At 38.2% G+C, this 12,631-nt stretch overlaps 1 protein-coding gene across 1 annotated transcript in view; it reads left to right on the plus strand.

Moving 5' to 3' along the window:
* ARHGAP21 (Rho GTPase activating protein 21) overlaps positions 1–12,631 on the plus strand; it is a 76,045-nt gene that overhangs the window by 39,013 nt on the left and 24,401 nt on the right. The window contains exons 6-7 of the mRNA XM_019471003.1: positions 339–368; positions 1,875–3,825. Coding sequence (XP_019326548.1) covers positions 339–368; positions 1,875–3,825 — 1,981 coding nt within the window. The remainder of the gene's footprint in view (positions 1–338; positions 369–1,874; positions 3,826–12,631) is intronic.

Raw genomic sequence — 12,631 nt, forward strand, 5'->3', positions numbered from 1 at the left:
TAACGTTGCTGTGGTGGAAGGGAAGTCTTGTTGCATAGAGCCAGAGCTCTCTGCAGGCAGCTGTAGGGATGCACCAAAGCAAAATGGCACAAATGTATTTTGCTTTCTGTAAGGGTAGAGGATAAATGTGAGGAGTGGATAAAAGCCTGAGATGGACATGCTCACAAGGAGGGTGAAGTTATTTTTTGTGCTCTACTGCCCTTTACCTCGGTTGGTACCTTCCAGTGAAATCAGTGTAGTTGTATTTTTAGCTTGCTGTATCCAACATCAATATGACAACATAATTCTGTCTTTACATCTGTAAGCAGCTTTTACTATGTTTTCCTGTTTTCTGCCAGCTGCAGTTTACAAAGGATGTCACAGCACTGGTAAGAAATGTACAGTAGCCATTTCTCTGATGGTTTTGTAAGGCATGTTTTTCTTAATGATTTGTGAGAAGCAAGAATATGAAACAGCAAGTTTGTTGGAAATGAGCTAGATAGTCTGAGCTGAATTTTCTTCATAATGCTAATCTCTTAATTTGTGGTTTACGCCTGTGTTATTTGGTCGGTTTTCTCTCTGTGTGCTTTACTATTTTGCACTTCACTAATGCTCAGTGTAACATTGCAGCAGTATTGTAAATGCCTCGCCCTCCTCTGTACTTTGCTCTGTATTAATTTTATGGCTGCATTTGGGCTTTTATAACCTGTCTAATGTTAAGACAGGGCACATTGATATTCTGGAATTGAGCATGTTATGATTTGGACAGGAAATGCTGTGTGATACGATACCACGCCTAAGCGTGTAAAAGCCCTGAGAAATCATTTTAATCTTCTGTTGCATTGGCAGGCTCTGCGTTGGCTCTTTATTTCATTATGTTTAAACTGAACGAAGTCATGCTGAAGTTTTTTTCGATAACAGGATATTGTTTAAATATGCTGTATGCTTCTCATTGATTTATCATTTTGAATGTTCTGTTAATTTCACAATGATAAATGCTGCTTTTCCAAAAGGCTACAGAAACATAAGTGTAATATAACCATTTTTTCTCAGGAGTCAGGCTCTTAAACATAAAGGTGCAAATAAATGCACTAAGGAAATTAATTTGAGGTTTTAGTTTGTGTTTTAATAGTGTGTGGACAGTAGTGGGTATGTATGAATTTTCATACTGTTTGTACCTTGAAGTTAAAAATGTTACGTATTATTAATTTTTTTGCAGTAAGATTTGTGTGCCATGTACTGGCTGTCTCCTGTACAATGTAAGATGACTTATAGGGTGTTGGCTCACAACAAAGATGTTACTGCTTCCATTTATTCATTTTATGTTTAGGAACAGTAGCTTTTATGTAGAAGACATCTTAAAGGAGCGTGTGTGTGTACTTTTCGTATGTACTACATGAAGTGAACAGAGTTCTTTTATACACTAAGTGAATAGAGAATTTTCTAGTGCTAGTTGAATTTATTATGCAGCATTTTAACCTGTCGATTGCTGTGAAATTCTAGTTTCCAGCAATGTGAAGCTTAAACGGGAAGGATGTGTGAAGCATCATGATAGAAAGCAAAATTCAGGGGGAGAAAAAATACTGTGTTTTGTGCTCATGGATTTTGGGAAACCTTCCTCAGTTTCCTACCTGCAGTATTTCCTAGAATTGGTCATCAGTTCAGTTTTTTAGTTATTGAGGGAGGGAATGTATGTAATGATTTTGCTTGTTCTGTTTCTGCTCACTAAAGGGATGGAATGCTATTTTTATCTTTTTAACTAACATTTTATCTAAAATGACAGTGTGAATTTTGTACTTCTGTTCCCTCTCTTGAAGCTTGATCGTGCAAATGCTAGATGGGGAACTTTTCCATCTCCTTTACTACTGAATACTCACTTAATCTTCTCTCCACAGGCGTATTCCCAAGATGCCTACCTGAAAGGCAACGAAGCCTACAGTGGTAATGCCCACAACATACCTGAACCACCGCCAATATGTTATCCACGCCTGACATCCACAGCTTCTGTTATGGCACAAACTGGTGACAAGCTATCTTCTGACTTCTCACTGGGGAAACAGCAAGTCAGTAGACCAGTACGGGCATTGACACAGCCAGAGAGGGCCTACAGAATGGAAATACAAGTGCCTCCATCACCAACAGACATTGCAAAATCAAATACAGCTGTCTGTGTTTGCAATGAAACTGTAAGGACTGTTATTGTGCCTTCTGAGAAGGCTGTAGATTTGCCATCTTGTAGAAATAATCATGCTGGTCCATCACACAGGACAGAGGAAGTAAGATACGGCTTAAAAGATCAAACCAGTCTAAAAGCACGGACCACGTCACCATCTTCTTCAGTGTCCACTGCCATTGTACTTCCCCAGACTCCAATAACAAGGCCAGTTGATCCAACTGGAACACAAAGTAAAGCTTCAAATTATGTAGTATGTCCAGAAGGAATCACAAGCACTAGACCTCCTGCTCAAGCCGCAGACTCGCCCTCAGTCTCTGCTAATCATTACAGTTCTCCAACATCCCACCAGCATATAGACTGGAAGACCTACAAAACTTACAAAGAGTACATTGATAATAGGCGCATGCACATGTATGGCTCCCGAACCATACAGGAAAGGTTAGATAGTTTAAGAGCAGCTTCTCAGAATACAACTGATTATAATCAAGTGGTGCCAAATCGCACTGCTTCACAGGTACGGCGCAGGAGCACCTCTCACGACAGGGTTCCACAGTCTGTTCAGATCCGGCAGAGAAGTGTATCCCAGGAAAGACTTGAAGATCCCGTGTTGATGAAAGAGTGGCCACGAAGTGCTTCGCAAGATACTCTAACTTCACCTTCAGTTAATGCTAGAAATCACAGGGCTCGCTCATGGGATTATCTCAGCAAACAGGGTGAAGTGCTAGAAAACTTTCATTCTGAGAATCTGATTGCAGATACTAATGGAGATAGGAGAAAGACTTACAAGTGGACAGGGTTTACCGAACAAGATGATCGGCGAGGTATTTATGAGAGATCTAGACAGCATGCATTTCATATGTCCCTTCGAGGTCAAAATTTTTCTGTGGCTCCGAGTGCTTATGTTTCAGACAACAGGAGAACAGGTAGTAGAGCTTCTCTGCCCGGTTCTCATTTTCAGAAAGTTCTACCAGATATAAAGATGTTACAGCCTTCTCGAGATTTGCAAACTCCTGGGGGAGTTTCAAAACCTACAACTGTTTCACAAGAGAGATTGTCTCTCACGCCAGCCAGAAGTTCTAAAAGTAGCTCTTTGAAGAACTCTGCTCCCTATGCAGCAAAACCATCGTTTCCCCTTAACCAGGGCCTGGATGCTATTGCCAGCAAAGACCAAAGAACAGTAAATCACTTGCATCAGAGTGGTCTGTTAAACCAACAGTCAAGGATCCGAGCAGAAGGTGCCCCAGATCACAAAACAGAAACTGGCAAAACCATCCAACCCTCCTCTCTGTCCCCAGCTTCTGCCAGACTTGTTCAGCCAACAAGTGAGAGTTCAACTACCTCTGACAATGTAGATGGTTCCATCAGACAAAAGATTCATGATTTTGAAAGGGAAGATGTCCATGAGCCTGAAATTCTGCAAACGGATGTTCAGGAAAATGACAAAGACACAGTGGTCATGCGGGACAAATCACCTTCTGGCCACCAAACTCCACAGCCTTTGAGGCATCAGTCCTACATTCTTGCTGTAAATGACCAAGAGGCAGCCTCAGATACTACCTGTTGGTTACCTAACGATGCTCGGAGAGAAGTCCACATAAAAAGAATAGAAGAAAGGAAAGCATCAGGTTCCAGCCCACCTGGTGACTCCTTGGCTTCTATTCCATTTATTGGTGAGTTAAACTATTCCAGTGTACATCAAATGCTTTTCTCTGCTAAAGATGAGGGAGAGCACCACGCCAGGTAGCTGACTGCTGTTCCTGTAAACCCTGAGGTTGAGGGGCATGGGGACTCTTTTCTCATCTAGAGTAATATTAGGTTGGTAAAACTAAAAATATTCTTCAGTGGAGGAAAAAAAATGTTCTGTTTTGCTTGGAGTCCTGGAGGATCACTGTTAAAAAAAAAAAAGTCTACAGTGATTTAATATTTTTCTAGAATTTTCCTTAACACCCTGAAGAAGTCTACATTATATAACTGTGTCTGGTTATCACTCCACATAATGTTCTGATGTATATGGCCAACTAGCATTTGCAGCACCTTTCAAAATATTTTTACTTTTCTAGTATAAAATATATTTGGAATACAGTAAAGAGAGAATATGGATGCAAATCCATATAAGGGTGATTTGTGGAAAAAAAAGTTTGTCAGCTGAATAGGTAAGATGAAAGCTTTCTGAGACAGATATGGGATAGAGGAAAGCTGTTTCAGGTGAAAGGATAGCAATAAAATGAAGTGAATTTGCAAGTAAAGATGCTAATGTGGACATGAATTAAAGGGTTTGTGGAAGCAGAATGTGAGAAGGCACAAAGATTCGCCTGTGGTCTGTGACGCAAACAGGGTTGGAATTACAGGGAGCTTATAGGAAGGGGGCTGAGCACTTTGAGATAATTTGGAAGAAAAGAGGAACTCATGGAAGGATTGTAAGTAGCAGTAGGAAAAAAATAATTCAAAATCCAATTTTGGATATGTGAGGAGTTGGAGTCATCTGCTGAAGAGAGTTTTAGAGGCAGAGCATTTCTGTTCTACTCAAGTAGTCAATGCCTGTGTCATCTTTGCCCCGCTGTTGTTGTTGAGTTGGATTTTCTTTTGTTGTGGCTGGTTTAATCCTTTGGAGTCTAGATGTCTGCGGGCCACTTTCCACATGGGTTGATTTATACCTGACTGTGTGTTCTTGAATTTAGTATAAGAAGTATTTAGAAAATACTGAATTTTGATTCTCAAACTCAGGTATGTGGAAAAACAGCTATTAATACTCTTCAGGTTTTTTACAGATTAGGTTAAGGGAGATACAGATACATTGTTTTAGCATAATTGTCTTCTATTGTGGATGTGCAGCAGTGATTTTTCCCCTAGGAATTGTCTGTAATATCTGCTACTAGTTTAAAGTAAATAACCAAAAAATAGCGAAGAAGCTTTTTGTGCATCAAAGAACAGAAATCATACAAAAGATATAATAATTCTGTTCTTTTGACAGAATTTTGTTAAGATGTAACAAAAAAGCTTTCTTAGCTAGCAGATGGTTTTTATATTGGGTTTTCCTTATTGAATGGGAGTTCTATAGATTTTTTTTTTTATTACTGAATGTATTAGTATTCAGTATAATTTTGGATTCTTCTTTAGACCCTGTTGATCTTTCTTTAAGGATTAGTACAAGTTTGTAAGGCATGTAACCGGTCTTTGTGCAGGGTTTTTTAATTCTATGCCTAAAATCAACGTTGGGCTGTTGACTTAAGTTATGTGTGGTATTTGTACTCACTTGGGAGTGCTCGCTGGGAGTTTTCTAGTCCCGTACAATTTAAATGTCATGTAAAAGTCAGATCAAGATTGTCAAAATCAAGCCCAACCCTTTCTACACGAATGTATTAATTCAGTATAATTTTGGATTCTTCTTTAGACCCTGTTGATCTTTCTTTAAGGATTAGTACAAGTTTGTAAGGCATGTAACCGGTCTTTGTGCAGGGTTTTTTAATTCTATGCCTAAAATCAACGTTGGGCTGTTGACTTAAGTTATGTGCGGTATTTGTACTCACTTGGGAGTGCTCGCTGGGAGTTTTCTAGTCCCGTACAATTTAAATGTCATGTAAAAGTCAGATCAAGATTGTCAAAATCAAGCCCAACCCTTTCTACACAATCTCCTATCCTGATTTTGACAGAGATTTGCCATGAACTCTTACTCATGCGGCTTGCTTCCAGATTTTAGAGAAAAGTTCAGGGAGGCCTTAAACGTGGCAATTGTACTGCATTCTGGTAGTAGCTGAGCAGTTCAAAAGAAACAAAGTTGTAACTCTCCATTGCAGCCTCTTGGCATAACACCACATGGGATTGTGTGAATTCTTATGAGCTCCTTAGCCTCTTGGACTGAAACCTCCTGAATACTCCAGAAATACTAAAAAGTGGTGCTGCTAGAGCGTGGGCATGGTCTGAACCAACACAGTACTTGTGGCTGTCTTCCTAGCAAGAAATTCGTGAGCCGGTACAGGTGCTGTGGAAAATTTCCACTACAGCTCCAGCTCACTGAAGATGAAATAACTCTCTCTGAATAGGAAGAGCATCAAATGCCATTAAGAGTGGGTATCTTCCGAAGTTAGAATTAATATGCCTGATTCTAACTTAGCTTGTTCCGGTATCATTATGCCTAATTACAGCTTCACTTGTTAAAAGCCTTACTTAATCAGGCGGATAAGACCCTCGATCTACTTTGAAACTCAGTTAAAGGCTATTTAACTCTTCTGAAGGAAAATCACTTGGATTTTTCTGTTTTGTGTTTTGATTTGGGTTTTTTCTCCCCTCCCCCCCCACTTCTGTCTGATGATTGAGAAGGATGTTACTTTGAATAAAGATCTACCTTGGTGTTGGCAACCACTCTGCTTCCCTTATGTTTACATCAACATAATTGTTTTTTGCAGTATTAGGTTTTATTAGATATGGTTCATTTCATAAATGTACTTACTGAAGTTATTTGTACAGTAGATCTTTGGACTAGTATAAAAATGTAAATTTGGGGAGAATAAATATCTTCCAAGATTACATATTATTGCCATTTTAAATACTTAGTGGTGTGTTTATTTTTGTTATCACTTTCTGCTCATTAAAAGTAGTAGCTATGGCCAGACCATATTTTGGTAGAAATTCAGCCAAGAACAGTTGGCTTCTGCAGCAGTATTTTGTGACTAACCTGCTTTTGAGAATAACACAACATCAGGATGATATTAGAGTATCTGTTTGTAAGTAGCACGGTGCCCTGCGCCACAAACAGAAATCCAAGCAGAGTTTCCACTGAGCTTGCTTACAGCAGATTCTTGCAGGGATTATGGTGGGATGCTGAAGAACTGCCTTTTGACAGTCCTTTCACAAAAGGCTGTTCTGAAACAGTGAGATTAAATTTTGGCTTGCATTTGCTGATAGAAATGAGAGATCTGTTCAGAGAAGACCTAGTAGGTAGAGGGAATATCTTTTATAGGAGAAATTGATTTATTTGAAAAAATTAGGCAAGATATGGTGTGCTCAAGCTCTTCTTCAGGTAAGCAGATGTTCTTGGGGGATGAGGAAGCTGTTGCTTTTACAGAAAAACATACCCTGGTACTGCAGGCTTCAGTATTTTCCATGTGCTACTAAATGCAGGGTATTGTGGTTAGCTTGGAAAGCTTCTGTTTCTATTTCACGTCCAAAGAAAGGCTCTGTTCTTGAAATGCTCTCTGTTGTTTCAAAATATACCAGTTAGTCTAATAAAAGGTTATTCCTTTTACCCAGAAATGGTCTCACCTGTTCTCTAGACTAGTGAAAATACCATTATCTCTATCATTGACTATATTAGCAGTTGTGGTGTTTAATGTACGGTTTTTTCAGACTTGTAATTTGTACACAATTTCTCTGTTAGAGAACAGCAAATGATAAATTTCTGACCTACTGGGTAATTTTGGATGTGTTACTCTGCACTGGGATGGAAATTAGAATGCTACTTAACATTCTTGTAACTGTCGAGAAAAGGTTGATTCAGAATATAGTTATTTTAATACATTTCTTAGATATCTAGTGTGCAAGTTTGAGATTTGCAGCTATCTTGAAACTATTTTTTTCCTTCTTACACCATTTATTGTAGAGTAGAAAGCAATTAAAAAGAAGGATAATCCAACTCCCAGATGGAGTTGAATGAACTACCCATATGAGTGAAATGGAGAAACTGCTTCAATACTTAACCTGATTGCAGTATGTTTAGCTGCCAGTGCAGTTTAGTGCTTTGGCCATTACTACTGGGTGAATGTTCTTTCCAACTTCACAGTGGGATGTCACATGAAAATTAATTCTAAATGGATATGTTTTAAAATACTTAGCCTAAGTAAACATCATCTTGAAGTTTAAAATTTGTTTAAAATCAAACAAGTTTATAGTCATCCTATTATAGAGCTTTTCTTTTAGGCATGCAGTAGCATCAGATAAGTACAAAGACTTTTCCTCAGAGGTGTGATCCCATTTTTGAAAATATCTAGTACATCTTTACCCTAGAAAAGAAAAATTTTAGGTCACTTCATTCCACTATTGATTTGTGAATAACTGAGAGAAAATTAGCCAGATAAAAATATTTGACCAGACTTTGATAACACCAAAGTGTTGTAAAAATTAGATGAGTGTCCTCTCTCTGGCTGAAATTGATACCTAAAGAAAGGTGTAAGAGCAGGACAAGGATATATGATGATGTTGGTACTTTCTATTCTCCGACCATTTGCACTTTACAACATTCCTGAGCCAAATGTGGTTTTAAGTGCTCCATAAATTTCTCCATTCTCTTTTGTACTGCAGTAAAATTTTGCTATCCAATACCTGGTATTGTTTTAAATAAAGATTTGCCAGGAGTTTCACGGCTTTAACTACATGGTATTTATTCCCTTTTTGTGCGTGTGTGGTTTTTTAAAACCTGTCTCCTGCTGGCTGAATTTCTGATACAAATGTTGTAAAAGTGAGCAGCAGACTGCTAATCTTGAGTCACCCTTTCCATGCCACTCATGGTTTCATCTCTCTATTGCTTCTACCCTTAGCGCAGGCAAACAACCATAGTGATTTCTGTGCTAGTAATCAGGCAGACTCTGCTTTTCACCTTGCTTTAAGAGCTGATCTTCATGCTAGTTTTCAAAAACAGAGATTTGTCTTTGTTGTGTTCCAGTATCTATTTTTCCACAAACTTCTGTCATGATAGAAGTATTTGGGTACTTGTTGATTAACAGATAGGATAAATTTAGCTGGCTTCTAGTGAATTCTGCTCAACCTTCTTTTTAATTTTTTTTTGTTGTTGTTACCAAATACTTTTTTTTAAAGTAAATTAACTAAGAAATTAGGAGGTGAAACATTCTAAAACACCCATCATTAGTTAAACATTTCAGGCATCTTTATTGTACATGTGATGGCATTCTTCTTCTCTAATGCTGGAAGTAGAGGTGTATAGGGTTTACCTTATCAGTACCTACCTTTAAATGATATCATGTACATAACTCCAAGTACTTTTTTTGAAAGTGTAATAAATTTTCTCCCCCCCCCCCCCCCCCTATAAAAAAATTAGCAAAATATGTGTGCTATACCTCCTCTCCTCCCCCTACATCTTTACACCTCTCTCTGCAGGCTGCTTAGGCTCTGGTACAGAAAACGACAATGTGAACACACACATACTGAATGCAGTTATATTCTTGAAACTAGAAAATAAATTGATAGGCTTGCACAACACACTATAAAAAGGGTTATGATGGTAGGAATAGAGAAAGGTTAGGGGAAACAACCAGAAATATTCTCACATGCAATAAAGAAATAATTGAAATAATGTACTCATTCTGTTTTCTCCTTGTGAGAAGAGATAAGCATCAGGCAGAGAGAAATTCAAAACCTCAAACTTCAGCAGAGATCGTGGCTTGTCAGCCCAAAATGTTAAGGACAAATGGTGGTTGAATCCAGATGGTTGATACGGCATGTTTTAAGGAAACTTTAGTTTTAGCAAAAACTGTTAGCAGTCAAGATGAATGTGAAAATCTTCAGCCATTGTGATAATTTTTTCTTCATACAAATTATTGCCAAGCTATTCCAAACTATGAAAATATAAATGTAACTGCAACAGAAATTAGAGCTGACAGATGTTCACTTTTGAGGGACTATTGCTTCCATTATTTTAGCGATAGCATTGGCACAGCTTTTAACATGTCATCAGTGTTTCTAAGATAAGCATCAGTCTTCTATTTTTTTTCTCAGGTTTTACAGTGTGGCCTGCCAAATCGCTATTGCTCCAGGCTGAAGATTTCGGTGTTTCTTATCCCAAGAACAATTTTTAAATCATTGAGGTATTCTGAAGTATAGCAGCCAAAACACAAAATTACAAATTAATGTTTTAAATACCGTTTAAATGCATCTGTAACTCAAAAATCCTTTTTTTAATTAAAACTTAAAATTTTATTTCAATAATTCATAACATCTAGAAGAGTTTTAATTGAGTAGAAGCATCAGATTTGTTTGGTAATGGGTAATATTTTCAAAGCATAAATCATCCTTATATCATTATAACTTAAAATAATAATTACACATAATAAAGGAGCGCTATCAGGGTTCTTAGCCAAAAAAGAAGTGTGTTGAGAATTGTACTTTTATGTGGTGGGCTAATACTGTGAACAGGAACCTTTAGAATTGCTTTGTATTATAGTTTGTATAGAAAGATAGTTACACGTTTGTTTAACACTGAAATAAGCACCAGACTGTCATAGATAAGGTTTTCGGAATAGTCTCACATAAAGAATAACCTTGGGATGCCTTTTTCTGTTTGTGTGAAACTCAGTCGGTATAATAAACATATTATTTACATGAGCGCATTAGCAGAGGACTGGATTTGATGATTCAGGAGGCTTGTTCCAGTCCTGTGTCTCTGTGGCTTACTGAAATGAATGTGCTCAGCATGCAGACATGTTTCCATTATATTCTTTTGGCTACAAGAGGATAATTACGTAAAGTAGATATATGAAGTAGTTCTTTGTAAAGACAATCAGTGCTGTCAGTGCTAGAAGTACTTAAAAACTAACAAACAAAAAAAAACCTTCTTAAAGGCTCTTTTTGAAAAATGAGGTAGTGAGTCATGATAAATCCAAGCAATAGTGTACCTTCTTTCCAAATCATGTGTTTTAGGCTTGGAAGTCTTTAATTATTGGAGCTTTTACCCTTGCAGGCTGAAGTATAAGATGCAGAAGCTTGTACTTCAAGATCTGTAACAAAAAGTCACTGCTGTGGGGTATTTATTAGTCCTTTGTGCTATCTTGGGTGATAGCAGGGTTAGTTCCATATAGTTTATTTTTGATTGAACAATTCTTTTTTTTTTTTTAATTGGTTATTTCTGGCCTTCTCACTATGCAGGTGAAATTGTATACACGGTGTTTTTATTTGATTGTCTTCCTGATAGGCTTTTAGGAAAAATGGTCTATATTAGTATGTCTGCGTTTACCTTAAATTCAGCTTCTTTTGAGGTTTCTTGGAGGTGAGGAGCCTGAGACCTTTTTTTAAACTTCCTTGCATGTGTGTGGATGAAGATTCGCTTCCTACCTCCAGTATCCTTTCCGCCCTCTCTCCTTTCTTCCTGCATTCTTCTCACTGGTGCCTCTTCTTTGCGGTCTCTGTCCCCTGCTCTGCTCTCCCTTGCTCTGCTTGTGCCTGTGCCTCAGCAGCCTTTGCTTGACCCCTCACGTCCTGCCTGCCACTGAGGTGAAGGGAGGGAGATCTGGTCCGCATGGCTGTACCGTAAGGGAAGTGCTGCCTATAGCAAGCTGGAGCAAACCTAAACTGAGAGGCGCAGAGGAGATATTAGACAGGACAAGATTTTAAAGCTTTCGTGTACTGTATTTAAGAATACTTTGGAGCAAGGCAGTGTTGTGCATTGCAGAGCCTGTCGTCGTATCGTGTACTATGGAGTGCTTGGATTGGCCAAGGATGTGGCACGCAAAGCTGTTGTTGGCAGAGGGCTGGAAGTAAGGGAATGCCTCTAAAGCCGGTCTTGCTGCAGGGTCTGTTCATGTCACTGGCGTGTGTTGTCTATCCTTCAGTAAAGAAAAGATTTTTTTTTTTTTTTTTTTAATTCTTCTAATGAGTGCTTGATATTTTTGTGCCTTGTTTTCTGCCATAAGCAAGTGAACTTGCCATGTAAGATTCATTCTTAAATTGCACCCCAAAAGCCATAACCTGTTGTTTGAGAGAATTATTGAAGAAATAGGGAGGCAATGGTTAAAATACTTATTGTAATGGCTGTCAGGTAGATGCCATCTCAGTATATAGAAACCTTCACATCTGTGCCTCCGTTGAATGAAGACAATGTTTTTAATGAGTCTTTTAACTCTTTGCTTTGGAGAGAAAGCAGTATGAGTTACCTCCCTGTAGCCTTTTGCAGAAGGCTGAGCTTTTTAAGAGCAATCTGTTACAATTCCACAACATCTATGAGTAACCAAAATTACATTAAGTACTACAGGGGCATCTTTAAACACATACCTAATCCAAGAATTGGATATGGTTTTCAGAAACCCAATAATATTAAAGTACAGTTATCCTCTTCAGTGTATGCAGTTTGGGAAATTGTATGTTGAGTGGTTTTTATGTCTGGGGGTGCACGCTGTCTCAACATTCTTCACATGAAAAGCAATTTAAAGCTGTTTTAAGTGTGTGTTACTGCACAGCTATTAACATTTTTATGATTTGAATCTTTAAATCAGATAATAAGATCTTTGATAAAATACATACTTGTTGAATTAAGGTTTGTAGCCACATATAGAGGCTACATATAGATATCACAAATACAGGTTTATAGCCACATATAGAAGGGGAAGGCCAACAAGGAAGATATCCTGCTGGGAGTCTGTTATAGACCACCCAACCAGGATAAAGAAGCAGATGAAGCATTCTACAAGCGGCTGGCAAAGTCTCTCAATCGCTAGCCCTTGTTCTTGTGGGGGACTTCAATGTCCCGGACGTCTG

Source organism: Aptenodytes forsteri, unplaced genomic scaffold, assembly GCF_000699145.1.
Source record: "Aptenodytes forsteri isolate BGI_AS27 unplaced genomic scaffold, ASM69914v1 Scaffold336, whole genome shotgun sequence".
NCBI classification, from domain to species: Eukaryota; Metazoa; Chordata; class Aves; order Sphenisciformes; family Spheniscidae; genus Aptenodytes; species Aptenodytes forsteri.